General features: G+C 36.6%; 1 protein-coding gene across 2 annotated transcripts in view; it reads right to left on the reverse strand.

The window, feature by feature from the left end:
* Window positions 1-20,063, reverse strand: part of LOC131048344 (shaggy-related protein kinase epsilon) — a 79,478-nt gene extending 59,415 nt beyond the window's left edge. The window contains exons 1-4 of one of the 2 annotated variants that reach the window (XM_057982262.1): window positions 19,804-20,063; window positions 18,397-18,558; window positions 1,114-1,206; window positions 665-724 (exon numbers count right to left, since the gene is read on the reverse strand). In XM_057982262.1, coding sequence (XP_057838245.1) covers window positions 665-724; window positions 1,114-1,206; window positions 18,397-18,558; window positions 19,804-19,863 — 375 coding nt within the window. In that variant the 5' untranslated portion in view covers window positions 19,864-20,063. The remainder of the gene's footprint in view (window positions 1-664; window positions 725-1,113; window positions 1,207-18,396; window positions 18,559-19,803) is intronic. The other variant, XM_057982260.2, reaches the window with a different exon arrangement.
* Window positions 20,064-20,465: the final 402 nt, after the last annotated feature.

Here is a 20,465-nt window from a genome sequence, read left to right on the forward strand (position 1 = left end):
TCAAGTAATCATGCATCATAGAAAACATTCACTGCATGCTTGTTGAAACAGTGAATAATTAGCTAATGAAGGCAACCTCTCCAGAGAGTACCTTATGGTCAATTGCAATAGTGCCCATTCTAAGAGAAAGCAAAGGAAAGAGTACTTCTGGAATTCTGTCCTTGTAATATATGATATTACAGGGTAAGTTTTTACTTGTATGTTGAACAAACCAGACTTCGAACTCTATCCTTGCAATAAAATAGTACAGAATTTTTACTACAAAAGTAGACTATATCAACCATCAAAACGATAGAACTTTCTATCTAAGATAGATCTGAATAACTAAAATACAGACTCCCAATGCAAATTGTTCAGAGTTCAAGGCATGATTCAAATTCATCTTACAAATTGGAAAGGTTATTAAGTTCCATAATTAGGAAATCTATTCAAAAAGAAAGCTGAAACTTTAGGGAAAAATTATTGTTTAAATTAGAGAGAAAAAAAACAGAAAATTGATGTTTCCACTTGCAATTCTGCTGCTTCATCTGCTAGGTCCAAAACTTGAACTGAAAATTATGATTTGCAGACAGAACTACAAAGAACAGAAATCAAGCATCTTTTCCCTGTAGTGAACTCCAAAACTTGCATCTAAAAATAAGGTACAACTTATATTAATAATTACCTGGAATACAATACCAAATGAGCCAGTGCCCACTACACGCTCTGCCATGTAGCTGATAACCTGTAAAGATTAGCCCCAGGAAAAATACAAATTAGTATTGGTATACATGCTTATTGCCATGAAAACATGGTAATAGAAATCAGCACAAAGAATGTATCATAGTCATTCAACCAAGGGAAAAATGATCGTCCTAGATTTTGTTTTTGACATCAAAGGAGCTCATCTCATCAGCATCATTTCTTATTTATTCAAATATAAATAAATATTGGTAAATACTCCATTGAACTATCCTGGCCGTTTTATTTCATAACTAGCTTCCTGTTGTTGAGGAAGTAATAATGACATGTTGATCTAAGCTTCATATACCAGCATGAGAAAAAAGCCACATCATTACCATAAAAATTTAATTGAAACAAGGGAAGTTTTGATGAGATGATAGTCACGTTAACCTGCTTTGGTTGCCCATTTCGCCCTCCAATGGTAGTGCTAATTATGTGGCCTGTCTCCGTTCCATTTCCATCAACAATTGCTGCTGTTATTTCCTGTACTTAACAAAGCACAATTTGTCAATGTCCTGTATCTGACAAAATCAAGTTAGCGATTCCAAACCATAAACTTAAAAATAATTATACACCAGGGATGTATGTCTTAAAGTTGAATACTTCTGTTCCACTAAAAGGGGATCAAAATATAAAAGCATCTCCCTCTCCTCCTCACTCTCTAATGTACCAAGTTATTGGGAAAACGAAAAAAAATCCTTTGGTAGAAAATTCACAAACTAATTTTCCTTAAAATGGTAGTAAATATGTAACAAGGGGAGAATTTAGAAACCAAAGATCTAATTATTAAGTTCTACTTTATTAAATTATGCCTCTTGAGGCCCCCGGGGTGTAGACCGGTTGGTCGAGCTGGTGGATAGCCAGGCGACGGACGCAGGTTCGAGCCTCGCCCCATACCCAAGCGGGTTTACCCAGCCACGCACATGGTGGGGCCCATTCTGGTTATCACGCAGACCAGAGGATTAGTCTCACCTTTCCTGGACTGACTTGGTAACAGGGTCGCAGGTTAAGTTGTGGGGACACCTCTGAGTTACCAAAAAAAAAAAATTATGCCTCTTGAGACAGGGACCTTCATTTTTTGAAGAAATGTGTCTCACATTACTTTAGGGAACAAAGAAATATATCAATATTGGCTTTGGTGAATCTGACCAGATTTAACGATAATATGTGCTACAATAGGGACCTCTGGTAATAATTATTAAGATCTACTGAACTATTATCAATTTTATGAATTTATGCATCTCCCAGAAGAGGACCTTTACTTTTGCAGAAATGCATCTTGTATTACATAGAACCAAGTAATATATCAATATAAGAACAGGTATACAAGGGAAGTCTCTTCCTTATAAATCTAGAAAAGCTAACATTTGCCCCTGTATCTGAAGAGGTAAGGGCTCGCAATATCCAGTTCTTACTTAAAAGAACTCAATCCCCTTACACCTAAAAGGAAGGGTCCTCATTTGAGATGGACTGCAACATGAATTTCCAAGAAATCCAACAGCAGCTGACTGAATTGCATGCCTAAGAAGTTTGCAACCATCCATACTCATTCAAGGTCCCCAGCAGTGAATAAGTAATCAAATTCAGCTTCAAGCCATGCCCAAAGAGTTTTGACAGATGACTGTCTCAAAGGATGACCAACTATTTCAACTCTACCAAAGCCTGCAAGCAGCATCCATGACACTAACTTTTTGAAGCCTTGTCTTGGCCAGTAAGCCTTATAGGAGCATTAAGCACCCAAATTTTTATTCTTAAAAGAGTGTTTTCCAAATGGACTGGCAACTGCTTAACAGTGACCTCAGGGTTCCTTACAACTATTTTTTAACAGTGTCGAAAGATCAGCTTTGTACCTCACTACTCCATAAAGAGTATTTTTCACATAGTCACATACAGCCTATTTTACAAGAAGATAATATTTGCCATTTTCCAGGTTTGTCTCTAATTTGCAGGCAGTATATTGTATATTTATCCAAAACTACACATGATAGCAACACAACGTATATACTAACAACCATGACTCTCAAAGATAAACATGAATGATCCTGATTCTAATACCTGCAACACTTGCTGATAATTAAGTACTTTATTTTTAGAGCTATTTTCTTCACAGTTCTAATTATCAACTTGTTACCACTAAATTTAAAGTCATCTAACAACAGCGTTCAACGGAATCTCAGAACAGGGGCACAGGGGGGTGCAAGGATGGGTTTCGGGGATGGCAACAAAAATCCCAGATTTTGGGGACAGCAGATAAAATGATATATAATATTTGAAAAATTAATTATATTAATAGTAAAACAAATTGCAATTTATAATTTATGTGAACAATTAAATAAATTATTAATTAACAATAAATAAATAATAAATATAGTTATATATATACCAATTTGTGGGAAATGGTCTGCAAGTCTGTTAGTGAATGTCAAATTGTTTACTGGCCTCCTAAACAGAGTTTTTTAAAGATGAATTTCAATGAAGCTGTTCATGGCAATCCCAATCTCACAGGAGCCAGTGCTCATATTCAGAATTCCGAGGTTAGTTTCACTAAATATGGTTCTTTCTTCCTTGGGTTGAAGACAATAATGAGGTGGATTGAAGGTTGTGATTTATGTCTTTTTTTGCTTGATTTTGTTCAATGTGGGAAGTTGGTGATTGAAGGTGACCCAAAGAATGTTACTGATGGTCTTGCTTGAGGTTCATGTCCTAATTGGAAAATTTATAGCCTGTTGGATGAAGCTAGAGAATTATGCTCCTACTTTGATGTTGTTAGCTTCAGTCATTGTTATGGATTCGGTAATGGTGCTGCAGATTTTCTTGCCAATTATGGTGTAGACCAAGAAACTTTTTCTGGCCTATTTAGGGATTGTATTGATGCATGGTAGTGTCTTGAGAAGTACTTTGACAATACACATCTGACATGATTATTTATTCTTGATGTTATTCGATGCTAGGCCCTTCTTCCCCTTGGTACTAAATTAATTATTGTGTGTTTGGCTTGTGCTAAAACCCATCCACTTGGATTGTTGTGTGTGGTTTCTTTTCAGTGAGCTTGCATAGATTTCTTCATGCCAAAATTGGTTCATTTAATGAGTTGGCTTGTTCATTCCTTGCATGGCATTTGTAGCTGATCTTAGTGAATGTGTGGTTATTTTGAATTTTTGAGTGTGTCAGTAGACATATTGGCAGTATGTGCAATGATGAAGAAACAGTGTGGTGTCAATAGGCATGATCCTTATTGCTGGAAGAATATTTCTGACCATCGCCTGAGAAATAAATTTCACTATCCGGATTTGATTTCGCTCAATTTGGTGAAGAGTGTCATATCCCCCTCATATTATAGTTAGAGGAGTCTTGAATGTATCCTTAATAATGCTATTTATTATTGTATTATATTCTGATTATCGTGTTCACATTAAAACAATTTAATAATTATTGATATTCAAGCTTTATTATGAGCAACCGATAATGATTGCAATTAAGGGTATCACTGCATTAAATAAAAACAATCAGATTGAAGAATGATTAGTTAAGTTAATGATAGGATCCTTAAACAAAAGACCAATAATGATTGACACAACTAAGCAATAACAATAGAGGGAAAGGCAGAGACCTTTTAAAGGGGTCGGTGCCACTGAAGTCATGCCCATTGATTGGTGGCCTTCCACTGTGAATGGAGGGGTATAAATAGCTTCCAAGCATTTGAAGGAAAAGGGACAGAGAAGGAAATCGGCACAAAAAACCTGAAATAAGAATCGAAGAAGGAAAGAATACTCCAGCAGAATCGAAACACATAAAAGGGCAAGCAAACTGTAAGAGCTTTCCATGATTGCATTAGTAGGCACAAAGCCGATCTGGCATTTCTCCTTCCTGGTTATACAGAACATCTGATCTTTAGAATAATCAATCATTGTTTGATAATTAACTTACTGAATAATAATTAAGCATTACATAGATATTAAAGATCAATATTATACTTCTGTAATTACTACTGAATTAAGAACATGGCTGCCAGTAATTATAAGTTATAACAGATATAAGTTCTTTACAATTTATTTATATGTATGTATTTACCCAATCATGGTAAGAGAAGGAAGGGTCCCTAAATAGGGGGGCAGTGTTGGGGTCACCCCTAAGCACGCCACCTCATATGTATGGCAGGGTCCACAATAGGCCAAAGGGGGGCGAAGGTGTTCTGCCTTTGGGCTTAGGAGGGTTAGACTTAGGGCACCCTATTGGGGTAAATACTTATCCTCTCTACCATGGTGAGGGATGGAATCATATGAGTGGGTGAAGGTAGCTTGAATGAGGGGGAGCAGTTGTAAAGACACCCTATCAAGTTACCCATCCATGGCTTGATTGAGGGGGAACAGTTGTAAAGACACCCTATCAAGTTACCTATCTATGGCTTGATTAAGGGGGGACGGTTGTAAAGACACCCTATCAAGTTACCCATCCTAGCTTGCTATGGTTGGGGTTCATTAGTTAGTTAGGTAACCTTGTAATCAATTAGTAAGTTATGATCTATATCTCTACGTATAAAGTTGTTTGTAATTATAAATTGCTTTACGTTTCATCATAATCAATCATTCTTTACTTTATGTACCATAATCAGTCATTCCTTACTTTACATATCATCATAGATAGTTGTTTGTAATTATTATTCACTTATATAATATAATTTGTAGGTTATTTTCTAACTTGTTTGCAGGTTTTCCCTTCTAAGGAGATAAAGGTACTCCCCCTCTAACCCTCCCTTATTGGCTGAGAATTGTCATCTAGGGCAAACTAGGGCACTTTACAAAAGGGGACATTACAAAGAGCATCTTGGGGATGAATTATGTGAAAAATGGAGGTTCACTACATTCCCAGGAGACTCTCATGAAAGATTTGTTTGGCTAAGATTGAGAAATCCATTCCAACAAAGGGGGTTTTGTGGGCTGCATTGCAGAAAAGAGTTGGATGAGGTGATGGACTCGATGACGACTCCTTCAGGGTCACCCATTGTTGTTCTGTCTGGTTCATCAATGAGTCAAATTTGATCTCACAACAACATCTGGCATTGAACCATTTTGTGGAAAAATCTATATTCTTTTTACTGGGACACGAGGAGTGTAATTAATCATCAAGTTGTGTCTCATACAGATTGTATTCTTAAAGTTGCTAGGTATTTCAACTTGCATAATTTGGATGGGAATAAGGCTATCCAATCTGTGCTTGAGTATTAAGGAGATTCATGGGGTTCAATATTATGCTCTAGCAAATCAGGGTCAAACACCACAAGCCAGTTCATAATCAATGGTTGGAACAACTTTTCGCAGTGAACCATTCTATGAAAAATTTGTGCTTTTTGCCTAAACCTAAGGAATGTAATTAATCATCAAGTTGTGTCTCATATGGATGGTATTATTGTAATGTCCCCACTTTTAAATAGAATTTAATAATAATTAAATTAAAATTCAAAAGAATAAAAATAAATTTAAATTAAAATATAAAAGAATATAATTAAATATAATTAAAATTTAATTTAACTTAATGAATGGTCAAAAGACATGGAATGAAAAATTGTGATTCCCTCAAACATGAGATATAAAAGGGAGAAGAGAACCTCATTTGAGAGATGGATAATTTGGGAATTCATAATTACAGATCTGATTTAAATAAGAAGTGCAGATCTGATTGTGAAAGGTTGTGTCCATTTCAAAGGGCAGAAGTAATGAAGAGTTGCACTCTTTCAAAGGGTGCTCCTGGTGAAAGGGTATGTCTCTTGCCAAAGGGCATACATGATGAAGAGGTGTGACCTCTCCCTCAAATTGAAAGATATAAAAAAAAAGGAATCAAAGCATCCAGTGGCATTACCATGAATCAGAGCAGATCAGATCAGAACTGTTATTAAGTTACAGGCAGTAACATCTTTGTTCTTGGTGGTATGCATGGGGATCTGCTTAATATATAAAGCCTCATAATATTCTTACGCAGAATTTAGTAGTAATATTAATAATATTAATATAGACTGCGATATGAATGACAGTCATACTTAATTTTATATACATTCATAATAATTGAAAGACAAATATATGCAAAGTCTAAGTACTTAATCAATTCTAGTTCAATTCCCCAAGGGAGACAGGTTCTGTTAGGGAGAGGCAGAGTAAATCCACTCCAAGATAAAAGGGCCCCAAGGATGAAAGGACGGATGTTCCTGACGTCTGGGCTGAATTAGGGAGGTGGTGTCATAGTGCCCTAGACAAGCCAATGCCCTCTTCTGACATTAAGAATGAGAAGAAATTAGGAATTAGGACTGGAGTGATGACAATATTAAGTTGAATTATGGGTAATTTTAATTATCTACTCCGAATTAATGTAATATACTAGGTAGTAATGTATGTTTCCCTTGGGAATTGACAGCCTATAAATAGGGGACATTACAATTATTTAGTTACTAGCTCTTTCGTTTTGCCTGATTTGTATGGAAGTAAGGTTTTTTGGTCAATGCTGAGTGATGAGGAGATTCATGGCATCCAATTTTTGGCTTTGGCAAATCATGGGCACTAGTTGTTTCACATTGCCTGATTTGTATAAGAGTAAGGTTTTTTGGTCAAAGGTGAGTAATGAGGACATTCATGGGATCCAAATTTTGACTTAGGCAAATTAGGGTCAAACCCCACAAGCCAGTCTGGAGATGGTGTTGGTTGTAACTTGGAACTATGGAGGTCATAGGCAAGGTGTCTATTAAATGGGTGCTTCTTGTGAAGATGGTTAGGCTATGGCATGATCACTTTTGGTTTCAGTCTTGGTGTTAATGGTTGGGGGGGTTGGCTCAAGTCTATTTCCTTATCTAGCCTGGTTTTTGTCTCTTGGTTCTCTAGGGCTTGTTTTCTTTTGTTCTGGTCTTGTGTTGCTCTGCTGCTGTTGCCTTGATAGGGCTTGGCAGGTTTTCAACTATTGGCCTATATTTTGCATTGCAGTTAATTTTCTTTTCAGGTAGGGAGCCCAATAAAGCCCCAAGGAATTTAATCCAAAAAAGAGTTATATATTATGTAAATATATAATAAATCAATTGATATATATAACATATTTATTATTAAATTTATTAATATATAAGAATATATTGAATAAACATAAATTATAATTAATCATTTATATAAATTTATATATGATAAATTAATTGAATTGGTAGAAAAATCAAACTTGAAGTGATTGATTCTTATACCTAGTTAAAATTCTAAGGTTTAAAATAAATCAGCTGACATTAAGTTACAGATTTTTTTATTTTTTTCTTAAAATTTCGTACTGAATGAAGAAGATAGTAAAGGTTGCAAAGGAGTCGCTGTGTAACAAACAGCATGGGGGCCAAAGGAGGCGGCTGCATAATTGAAGAAGTGAAATATCATCATTCTTTTAATTCATAAATTATTTATTTTCTTCTTTATTTCACTTTGCTCACTGCCTAGGAAATAGTAGAGAGAATTCAAAACGTCACAAACATTTATGAAAAGATAATTTACAGAGCTTAACTGTGATTTAGAAAATGTCTTTTTTTGGTTTTATTTAAATGGGCCAGGAGGAACACCCCCTCCAGAGGGGAACATCCCCTGCATTGCAAGTCTGTCCCAGGGATGGCCTCCCTGCAAGCGGCATCCAAAGGGCCAGGTGGGGGGGAGAGGGGGGGTGTTTCATCCCTAGCCCACCATCGCTACTCTGTGTTTGGACCATTTTATCCCAGGATGCATCCCCAGAGAACAGTATCCAACAATGAATTTGAGGTAACAACTAAAAATCCTCAAGAGCTAGCCCAAAGTCCTTTTGTCGCCCTTTCTTCTGTCAAACCTTTAAATCCCTTTTCTCAATTCTTTCTCAAAGTGCCATTGAGGTTGTTATAGTCAACAGTGGATGAGTTTAAAAAATCAAAAGCCACGTCAAATCCCAGGAATTTGCAAAGATTGGTCTATTGAAACTTAATCCCTCTGAGTCACATCAGATTAATCAACAATGTCTAAGATCAAAGTGTCCAAAGTCCCAATTCCTGTGAATTATCATAAGTATAATAGGGAGGCTCTAGCAAAGTCTACCAGTTTCTATAGACTCCCTCAAGAACTTAATGGATGCTTCACAGTAGATTGATGAGGCAGGCAAAAGAAATGAAAAACCTGATTCTCTGGAGTATAAATTTTCAAACTGCCTTTTCAAATGGGATAATCCGACCCAGCATGCTAAATCTTAGATGTAGATTAAGTTCAGGATGTTATGGAGGATATCCAAAATTACTGGTTGAAGAAGGATTCAGCATGTTAGCAGGCTATTGTAATTGAATTATTAATCCTAATGATGGAGATGAGACAAGAGCAACACCTTGCCCAAGATGATAGCTCAAAATATGATGCCACCTCATAGGCACAATTTGAGATGAGTCAATCAATAGGGTGATATAAGAGCTTTTACTTGAATTTACTTTTCACTTATGTTTTACAGTGTAAAAAATTGGTTGTGGCAGTTATATAACTGCCGGTCTATTTAAATTGATGGGCTTTTTTGCAGTTCAAAATTTTGTTGTGTGAATAAAGGAAGTTTGAATTCTCCTTAAGTTATAGTGAATGTTCAACTTTGTCTCTAAATTGCTTTATATGTCTATTATCTTATTCATTATTTGTTATTGATGGAACATCTTAGGCATTCATGAAATAATCTGATAGTCAATTATGTTAAATTGTCAGTTCATTTCTTTATTTAAGTTGCATATGTAATACTGCCCTATATTTACTTTGTGAAGCATGCAAACATTTTTTTTGCAGTTCAACTTATAACTGAATATCAATAATGCAAAACAAATATTTTTTCTGCTACATTTTGTAAATCTCTTTCTTTTGCTGTAAACATTGAAGAGGGGAACCTGCTCATATAATAAAGAAGGAATATTAGTTCCATACACTATTCCATTTTGATTTGTCCTGTAACAAAATCTGAGAGCTAACACAAGTCAAAATCATGGTAATACTTTTTACATATTTTGAGAAGAAACTGTTACTTCTTAATTTCATAACTCACGTGTGGATCTTGCATCACTGAACATGTTCAAGCATGCTGCTGATATTTTATAAAAGTTAACAAAAAAGCTCGTGATATCTTACTCTTTGGAAATCATTATAATGGCCAGCAGTTTACTCAGTTTTTTCAAATCAGTCTCCATTACAAATGTGCCTTTTCTTGTTGTTGACCTTCCTTCAATTTTCATCCTGCACCATAGAGACCATGATGAAATAACCTATAGTCAAACACTGAAGACTATTAGTTTTAACTTGTAGCATGCCATCCCTTCAATTGTGAACAAGGATAAATAAAGAAGAAAATTGTTCCTTTCCACTACAAAGCCACTGTTGCCTCCTGTAACACTTAGTCTCCATCAACTTATCGATGAGTTTGTTTATATGGGCTGTCCATACAAGGAAACAGTTATACATAATATCGAGGCTTCATAGTGCCTAGTTTCCCTTGTATTCCCTCCTTGTGAACCATCATAGTGATTAGTTTACTTGTATTTCCTCTTTATGAAACATCAAAGTGATTAGTCTCCCTCATATTCCCTCTTCCTGCTGCAATCCATCTTCTTGAAATTGACAATTGTAGAATTATAGATCATGTCACTTGTAAATATTAGAAAAAAAATAACTTGCCACCATTTTTAACTGTTAATATTGGGTATCTGCCAAAATCAAGTACCCACCAACCATAAAGTTCATGCATTTCACATTTCCATGTAGTTTATATCCAACATATGGCCATGGCTCCAATATGCATAAAATCAATGTCAGGCCTGTCATTAAAATGTACTAAAAATGCAGTGTTTGGTGTTTGTTTGAGGCATAAATCTTTATCATACAATCGGAAGTGGAACCTCAACAAATAATGACAACATGGATGCACTTTGGTGTCCTGCATGCCAATACTTTGATACTATCAGCTTTAAGTCTTTATCAATACTAATTGTATCCTCGCAAGCTAAATCATTTCCTGTGAAATTGCAACCTTTGTACTGACCCAACTAACCTGAACCAAAGCATTCTGTATGATCTGAAAAGATTTTCAAGAAAATCATCCCCATCACTGTAGAACCTGAGAAAAATGTGAGGAAATTGTTTCTTTCATGGACAGAAATTTTATTGTGCTTCATAAATATAAATCTCTCATTTTAAAGGAAAATTAATTTTTTTTACAGAAACTTAGATTCTGAAGAGAAAAAGTTTTACAAAAACCAAGATTCTCAGGGGCAAAAGTTATACAGAAACTCAGATTTAGGATGCATTTTATTTTGCTGGACAGTTTGTGGATCTCACAACTCTTGTGATTTCTAGTTTATGGGTCTTTGGATTCCTTGATTTTCCAAATAGTACCTAAAAAATCATAAATCTTATCTTGAATTTTACTCAGAATTCGATCTTAAAAAGAAATCTGTCTGAACATGGACACTCCTAAGATGCAGGAGTTCAAAATTTCTCTATCTTATAAGACCATGATGGTTAAAAAAACACCCAAGATCTAGTATAACAGGATTTGTGAACGGTTTAAGAAATGCAGAAAATGGGTTTATGAGTTTCAAGAACAATGATAAAGGAAAAGAAATATTATGGTTGATCTGAAGGTAAGAACTCTGAACTTGAGCAACCCCGAGTCCCCTCCAGCCACTCAATCTTCTAGTTTATAGCCTTTCTAAGCCTTCTAAATTTATAATTCCTTGCATGCAATCCATGCTTATTTGCACAAGTATTGGAACCTAAACAACTTTCCCCTTGGCACAGCTTAAATGTACATTATCAGGTTGTAATCGGCATGAAACTTGTACCTCGAGTTATTTTAATGGTTCCAAGTGTGTGACCTGCCTGAGTCATGATAGCCTTTGAACCAAGGTGAAACTGTTGGCTTCATATGTGCATTCCAGATACTTGTGGTGTCAAGCGCAGATGAGCGTCTAGGAGGTACCTTCATTTAAATTTGCTATTTCCTACCAGCTTCATCATCCTTTATCATGCATAATTATAATAAACAGTATCGACCTCTATCTGGAGTTGAATGATTTCATTATCTTGGGCACTTCTAATGCTCAGATTGGACCCCTTCTCACAACTTATGGGACATTTCTACAACTATTGGGCAAATCACCTGATCTTCATATTCTTATTGAGTTCCCCTATTTCCCAGATTCCAACAGATTTACATCTTATCTCATAGTGCAAGAGTGGCAGACTATGTTATTTCAACAGATCGTCAATTCCTTACAGTTGGTGTTTTCCTATCTCCCATTGGCTACCCCTTGTTCATCATTTTGTTTTGCCTTTTATTCTCCATTTAAACTCTCTGTCTTTTATTCTCCACATAAACATAATTAATCTTTGATTATAAGTTATAACCCTAACCAACAAGTTGTCAACAATTAGTCTAGAACTAGTACTTTGATTCTTTTGAAAGATGAAGGCTCTAATTATTTTTTTACTCCATTATAGTCACTAGTGTATCAGCCTCTCGCTAATATTCTCCATGCACCTCTAGTATATCAAATACAAAAATCTCAGTTGAATTCAACTCCAGATGTATTTTCTCTATCACATGAATCTCAAGTCACACTTCAGCAAAGACCCAAGTGGTATTATTCTACTCTTAGAGATATAAAGGAGGATGAACTTCCTCAATCAAATGCATGACCCTAACAAGCAAGGAAATAGGTTGTTGGTTCAAATGAGCATGTCCATTTTCCTCTCCTTTCTGACCTTTTCATAGTGCCTAAACCACAATGGTATGCAAAAGTGAAAGGTAAACCTAAATGGGAGGCTGCCATGCAGGTTGGATATGATACTTGGCTGAAAAATCATACCTTGAAGTTGGTCAAATTGCCTCTTGGAAAAAATCTCATTAAATGCAAATGAGTATATAAGATCAAATGTAAAGTCGACAGTAATTTGGACAAGTACAAGGCATGTCTTGTTGCAAAAGGATATGCACAATAAGATAAGATATTAAGATAGACTATGAGGAGACTTTTGCTCCTACAACAAAGATGGCCACATTTCAGTTGTTTCTCTCCATAGCAGCCCAGTTTCATTGGAAGGTATATCAGATAGATAAGAATAGTGTCTTCTTGAAAAGAGATTTGGTCAAGGCCTCTATGGTGCACCCTGAAGGATTTTGGGTACCTTCTAGTGATCATCTTGAGCAGCAAGTAAGCTTCATGAGCTTGGTACCAAAAAAAATTAAAAACTTTGAGATTTTAGATTTAGATGAAGTCTTTCTGATCCATATGTCAAAAGCAATGATGATGACATTGTAATTCCAGTTGTCTATGTTGATGACCTTGCCATCACAGGTGATTGTTATATTCATATTGTTTTTCTTGGGATTATTTCTAGTTACATGAAAACTATAGAATGGCATGATTTTGCATTGAAAAAAAAAATTTAGCTTTGGAAAGACAAAAATTCTTTAGTGTCGGATCAAGAAAGAGTAGAACTATATTTAAAATTGCTGATAAGGTTTATGTTATCTCTAATGCCTAGCTAGAAATTCAAGTGTAGGCTAAGAAGGTGCTATTGGAGGTTGAGCACCTCTGTACACTCATTGATCCCTGTGTTGTTTTTTTGTGTAACTAGGATAGGAAAATAAAAAGGATTCGGATTGCCTTAAGGCATCATCCGAATCCTTATAGGGCTGGGCCCTTCTTCATTAAGGAGGCATGTAAATAGGGCTGGGACCTATCTCCATCTAATGTATTTATGTAAAAGGGCACATAGGGTTGGGCGCTATCTATGTGCACAAATTAGGATAGGGCTGGGCCCTTTCTCTTCCACACGCCAAGCAAGGTCAAATGTGTGAGATTGTAGCATCTACCTTAGCACCCAGGACAGGGCGGAACCTAAAAAATCGTGGAGTGAGATATAGGGCCGACCCTATCTTGCACATATAACATGGGAAAAGTACAAAGACTTTAGCGCCAAAAAGTGCCTTATTGGGTTGGCCCAATAAGGCACCAATCCTCATAAATAAAAGCTACATAGAATGCATCTTGACACAATTAACATATATGCGAATCAGATCTGCAATAACAGTGTGAAATATATCTGCTCTCCTTTGGTGTGAAGATACCTGATCTATGGATGCGACTCTGCTCTGATTGATGCGAACTTAAGTCTATTGTTCATGCTGAAGAAGGCACGGTTATGCTGATTACAAAAAGGTCATTTGAAGCTGAAGATATCTGCACATGTATTCAGCCTGAGATAAGTGTTGTAAGACTGAAATTTTATTCATAATGAATAATCAGATCTGAGGATCTGTTGTTGCTGGGTTTTTCCTCCAAGAGGGAGGTTTTCCCAGGGTAGACTTGTGTTGTGTGCCCTTTCTATTTGTGTGCTTTGATTCTTGTGACTCTGCATTATTATTTCCTACTCATTATTGTTAATCTGATCACGAAAACTAACATGGTATCAGAGCCTAGGTTTGCATGTGTAGTGATCAGATTTACAGCCTGGACTTCTGTGTGACAGCTAGGGTTTTCAGATGATTACATGCACAGTCAAGGTCCTTCATCTGCATCAATGGATTCCTCATCCTCTTAGTATCTTAGAACCTTCAAAGGTGATGAATCTCAATTTATTTCAAGGGAGATAGGTAAGTGAAGTTGTAGGTGATTTGAAGCTACCTTAAAACTTACCTTATTTTGATACTTGCTATCATCCTTATATATTTCTGCTATCATATACCTGCTATCACTTATATATTCAATGTATTCATGGCTGAATAGTGATAGTGTATAGATATGGATGTGTATTAGGATCCGAGTATAGGTAAATGTCTTTTATCTATATGTCTGAATCTGTGTGTTGAGGGTTTGTAAGGGTTGGTGTTTTGTTTTACTATATCATGTCTCTAAGGTAACCTAATGTCTACTCTTGAAGATAATGTTTTCAGATTATGTCTCTCTGAAGAAAGCATTCATGCATGACCTGAGAAGCCCTACCTCAATCAACTCTCGTCATCGGACTAATTATGAAAGTCTACCTTTCTCTCTTTTAAGATGCTAAGGGTCCACTTCGTAAGTAAGAATGAATCATCAGGTATGCGAATTCTTTATTTAGATAGGGTTTTAGAGGGAGTCTTGATATCTTTTAATATCTCATTTCATTCTTGGGTTCTAATCATTATGGTTTAATAGAGGAACTGATAATATATATCTAATGTATATTCCTTGTCTATTGCAAAATGTTTATTTATGATGATACTAACCATGATACACTGGGTGTATCATCCACCCTCTGCGGAGTGCAAGGTGGGACCACCCTCTGCGGAGTGCAAGGTGAGTCCACCCTCTGCAGAGTGCAAGGTGGCAGTTCTCTCTCACCCTCTGTGGAGTGCAAGGTGAGTCCACCCTCTGCGGAGTGCAAGGTGAGTTCACCCTCTGCGGTGTGCAAGGTGACAGGTTGTTCTCTCAGTGAAGAAGCTTATGTATCCTCTGCGGTTGTGCATGATTTATGTTGTATGGTTATATATATCTTTGAGTATTAATTATTGCAGGTGTGCATATGGAAAGGTCTTTGTCATCCTCTGCGGATATGCATGATGAAAGATCATGGTGTTACATGCATGTCCCCAGGAAAATGTAAAGTAATCAAGCGTTGGCTTCATCCTCTGCAGGCATTGCAAGAGAAGAACATGTAAAGGTTCATTGTAATGTAATTGCGTGATCAAATCACAAATTGTATATTGATTGTACTATTAGGGCTGGGCCCTAATCCTAAACCTTGTAAATGTTCATGCCATGGGTTTGTCCATGAGAATTTGGCTATCTATTTATTTTCCTCCCTAGTTAAGAGTGAGTGTTGTTTTATTTTTGGGTAACTAGGATAGGAAAATAAAAAGGATTCGGATTGCCTTAAAGGCATCATCCAAATCCTTATAGGGCTGGGCCCTTCTTCATTAAGGAGGCATGTAAATAGGGCTGGGCCCTATCTCCATCTAATGTATTTATGTAAAAGGGCACATGGGGCTGGGCCCTATCTATGTGCACAAATTAGGATAGGGCTGGGCCCTTTCTCTTCCACACGGCAAGCAAGGTCAAATGTGTGAGATTGTAGCATCTACCTTAGCGCCCAGGATAGGGCTGAACCTAAATAAATCGTGGAGTGAGATATAGGGCCGACCCTATCTTGCACATATAACGTGGGAAAAGTACAAAGACTTTAGCGCCAAAAAGTGCCTTATTGGGCCGACCCAATAAGGCACCAATCCTCATAAATAAAAGCTACATAGAATGCATAAATAAAAGCTACATAGAATGCATCTTGACACAATTAACATATATGCGAATCAGATCTGCAATAACAGTGCGAAATAAATCTGCTCTCCTTTGGTGTGAAGATACCTGATCTATGGATGCAACTTTGCTCTGATTGATGCGAACTTAAGTCTATTGTTCATGCTGAAGAAGGCACGGTTATGCTGATTACAAAAAGGTCATTTGAAGCTGAAGATATCTGCACATGTATTCAGCCTGAGATAAGTGTTGTAAGACTGCAATTTTATTCATAATGAATAATCAGATCTGAGGATCTGTTGTTGCTGGGTTTTTCCTCCAAGAGGGAGGTTTTCCTAGGGTAGACTTGTGTTGTGTGCCCTTTCTATTTGTGTGCTTTGATTCTTGTGACTGTGCATTATTATTTCCTGCTCATTATTGTTAATCTGATCACAAAAACTAACACCCTGGGGCAATGCCCCTTGCATGGTCAATCAGGTTCCTCCAGATATGCAATGCAACAGCCCCCTCTAGAAGGGGAAGCATAGATCGTGGTAGTGCAAAGCATTGCTCTCACAGCCTGTCAGCCTAATTTTGCATGTGGTTGCTTATGATATTTTACTTTTTCAAATGTATGATGTATTTTGATGTAATTTTGTGGTCTGTTGACTTTGGCTTTTAGCTCCTGGAGATTTGTTGGAGAGGATACTGGATTGTACACCTATTGTTAATTTTTATTCCATTCCACATGTTTTTTAAACCGAGTTTGTACTGTTATTTATTCTAATTTTAACATAAATGCAAGTGTGAAATCCAAAAGAGAAAATGTGAAGTCATCTCGATTTAGGATCACTACCACATGCTTAGGACTGCTGTAGAAATAGAGAAACATCCTAATAAATTGAACGTGGAAGATGGATGGAGCTTAAGTCTGACTTGGAGACCTATTATCCTTAGACTTAGATGGATGGACTCAATGATGCAATAATTAGTTGATTAGTTCATAAAGTTAATCAATTAATTGTAAGCGTTGCAAACTCTAGCACTAAAATATAGTCTGTCACAGCTAGTTTGTAATGGCTAGTTTCGATCACATGGTATAGTTTTTTGCCCACTTGACATCATGTTATTGCAATGGAGTGATCGATATAAGCAGCACCAACCTGTGTTTTACTAGATCACCATCCTAATGATGGATAATGAACTACAATTCAATACATCAATACTTTATTATATTTAATATTTGTTTATAAATGCAGTTCTTGTCCAAAAATCTTTATCTTTTCAGCAGAAACCTAAGGTTTTTAATTGTCCAAAATCAATTGATACAGCACCACACCAGAAGATGGTAAACCAAAAATAAAAATGTACATGAACTGGAAGCCTAACAAACAATAAATTGAGACATAGTTCATGAAGCTAAAAGCAAGCTAGGATTTAGTTCCTTTAGTGGTTCAAGTACGTAATACACCCATTACCAACAACCGGAAAATGGTTCGTCACCTGTTCAATGACAGGATATCAGGAGTCATGTGAAAACTAATACTACTCTCATAGAAGCTTGTTGTATACTCCCGGGCTGTGAGTGTGCTCCTTACCTTATGTATAAACTGAAATGGGAGACTTTTCCTTTACTGTCTAACAGTCATGGACTTCATAGGATCCCTCCCAGCTAGCTGTGGGAAGTTTGTTGGTCATTTGTACAAGAACAAACGCTAATTCACACCTTGGGGAACCATTAAGACATGACAAGGACAAAGATATAATACCCTAAATTCTATTTATTACAGCTTCTTCTCAACAGAACTACAATTTTCATGAGAAAGTGGAGTCTAGATGGTAGAGATCTTTACAATCTCTGAAACTATGTAGTGGTTGCATATAAGATTGTAATCACATCCAAACTGAGAAACAGCTTGTTTCTTAAAATTCAAATTATCAATAATTGCCAATTGCAATGCTTCAAGTGTAAGATGTGAGTAGAGAACACAGAAACCAACGAAGGGAAGAATAGAAAGGGAGTTTACATGCTATACTTGTAAGAGAAATTGCAACATAATATCATATGCTGCTAATATCTAAGAAATACAATTGCATCCAGAGAAGGCATATCAGAGAGTTCAGCAGAAATAGAGGCACATGCAGCTGATGATTGAAATGGAAAACTTCAGATAAATACAGGTACAACCGATTGAGAGCAGAGAAGGGCACATGTAGGAGTGAAGCACATCATCCAGATGAACACTGATAAATATGGAGGCTGTGCCCATCAATAAAGCATGCTTATCTTCTAGAAAGTCAAAAATTTGGGCATCCCAGAGGATGTGGCATGATGGTAGTGAACCAGTTTCAAATGTTCCCACAATAAGGCAATTGATAACTCCAAAAAAATTGTGACCAACCTTCCTGCCATGATCAAACTTGTCGTCCTTAATCTTCATCCCATGCATCTCCTTTGGTAGCTGGTCTGCTTCATGTGTCCCTGCAGCAGCATGGGGCAATTCAAAAGTGTCTGCTTCTCCTTCCAGTCCAAACTTTGCTCGCTTTGTGCCAGCATCTCCACCCTGGAAATTGTATAACATATAAAATAAGATTGCTAAAATTTGCTATAGGGGATAATAATGCTATTTAATCAAAAATTCAACTTGTCCCAAGTCTTAGGTTCCATTCATTCCCTGGAGTACAAGGGCATTATGTTTGCAGATACAGTCCAAAGTCCCAGGTCTATTTGGTATTTGGTATGATGAAACAATGATGTGAAAGAATAGTAAAAAACACTACCTCTAAAAAACATAAGAGAACAGCAATGGGATAACTAAAATGTTACTCTCAGACCAACACAGGTATGCTAAACCCTCTTGTCAGTTATGTGGAGATGAAGCTATTGGGCTTTAACCACTGGCTAGGCTGGATTGATGCCTAATACAATTGGGTTGACCTCTGGATCATGAGATTAAATGGCCCCCTCTGCCTACTGCACAACCCCTGCTGGCGAAGTTCTTTAAGCTGACCTTTTAACTCTAGCATCCTAATAATTGTGAATTAGCGTTTGTACCCTAAGCCTCACAAGTCAACGAAAACCCAACCTCTCCGAGGTATTTAAGTTTTTAACCTGGAAGCAAAATACAAAATTGAGTGTAACGCTGTATGCTGGAAAACCAAGAAGAACATAACTTCACTGGTGGGAGAACCCACTAGGACAACTGGATCCATTTATTGCTTGGATTCATAATTTCGAAGTCTCTCACTCCAGTCAAGCAAGACTCAACTCCGGTCTGGTCTTTTGGTAAAGGGCCCATATTCACAAGGTTCCATTCTACTTCTAAATGGTGAAATCCAGACTTTTCTAATTCAAATGAACTTGGCTGAATTAAACAAAAATAAACATGGGTCAAGCTTAAGCTGTGAAAATTAATCAAAGATTCCATCTCTCAACAGGGCTACCTCGTTGGTCAGATATTTGCAGGAAATTCACAACAAAAACCATTGATTGCCACTTCACATCCGAGAGCTACTGAATCAAACCCACCAAATAAACTGAACTCCATGACTGTACAACGATCCAAAGGTCATATGAGACCAAAACGGCCATTCAGATTCTACCTAGCCTAACCAAAGTCCTAATGTAACACTTCAAAATGGTAATTTGTTCTAGCCATCACCATATCCAATTCAAAATGGTCTCGATCCGCTAAAGCAACGAACTTGGGCACGAATAATTTTCCATTGGGTGCACAGATTCCATAATTTACAAGTCTCTCGTTGAATGACAAAATTCGTTTCATTGGTAAAAAGTGATATAGTTTTACCTGATCGGAGACAGAGGATCGACCCGAGGCGATGCTCTTGAGGCGTCTCATCACTTCCATTGTGGTTCAGTTGGAAGGGATATGAATTTGGCTTCAAGTCTGCCCGCATCCAAACCAAACAATTTCTATTCTCTTCCCACCAACTTGTTATTTACTTCGCTGCATTATTGTTCAGTCGAAGCCAAGTGAAGTTTTTTCTCTTTCTTTTGTCCTTTTGTTGACAATCTCAGATGGACGTGGTAAACACATACTAGTATTTGGTCTTACTTGCAATGAGGATGACGTGCAAGTTTTTGATTGAAAGCCACCCTTGCATTGGAGGGAACCGTTGCCTTCCAACGTTTTTTTTTGAGACTTCAACTCCATTTGCCTCCCTGAGGAAGAATGCCTTTGTATTTTTCATTTTCTACATCTCTTCCTGTGCTTTTAGTTGACATCAAATCAGAAAAATATTTATTATTGAATAGGTAATAGTTATTAATAAATTATCATTAAAAAAGTTATGTAAAAGATGTTCATAGATATTATTGTTAAGATATCTATTCTACTAAAATCATAAATTCAATAAAAATAGACGTTTGGAAAATGATATTTCTAAATGTCTTTTACATAGATTTTTTTAAATATAAGTATGATAGATTTAATTACTTTTATTTGGAGAG

The sequence above is a fragment of the Cryptomeria japonica genome, chromosome 8 (assembly GCF_030272615.1).
Source record: "Cryptomeria japonica chromosome 8, Sugi_1.0, whole genome shotgun sequence".
Lineage (NCBI taxonomy): Eukaryota > Viridiplantae > Streptophyta > Pinopsida > Cupressales > Cupressaceae > Cryptomeria > Cryptomeria japonica.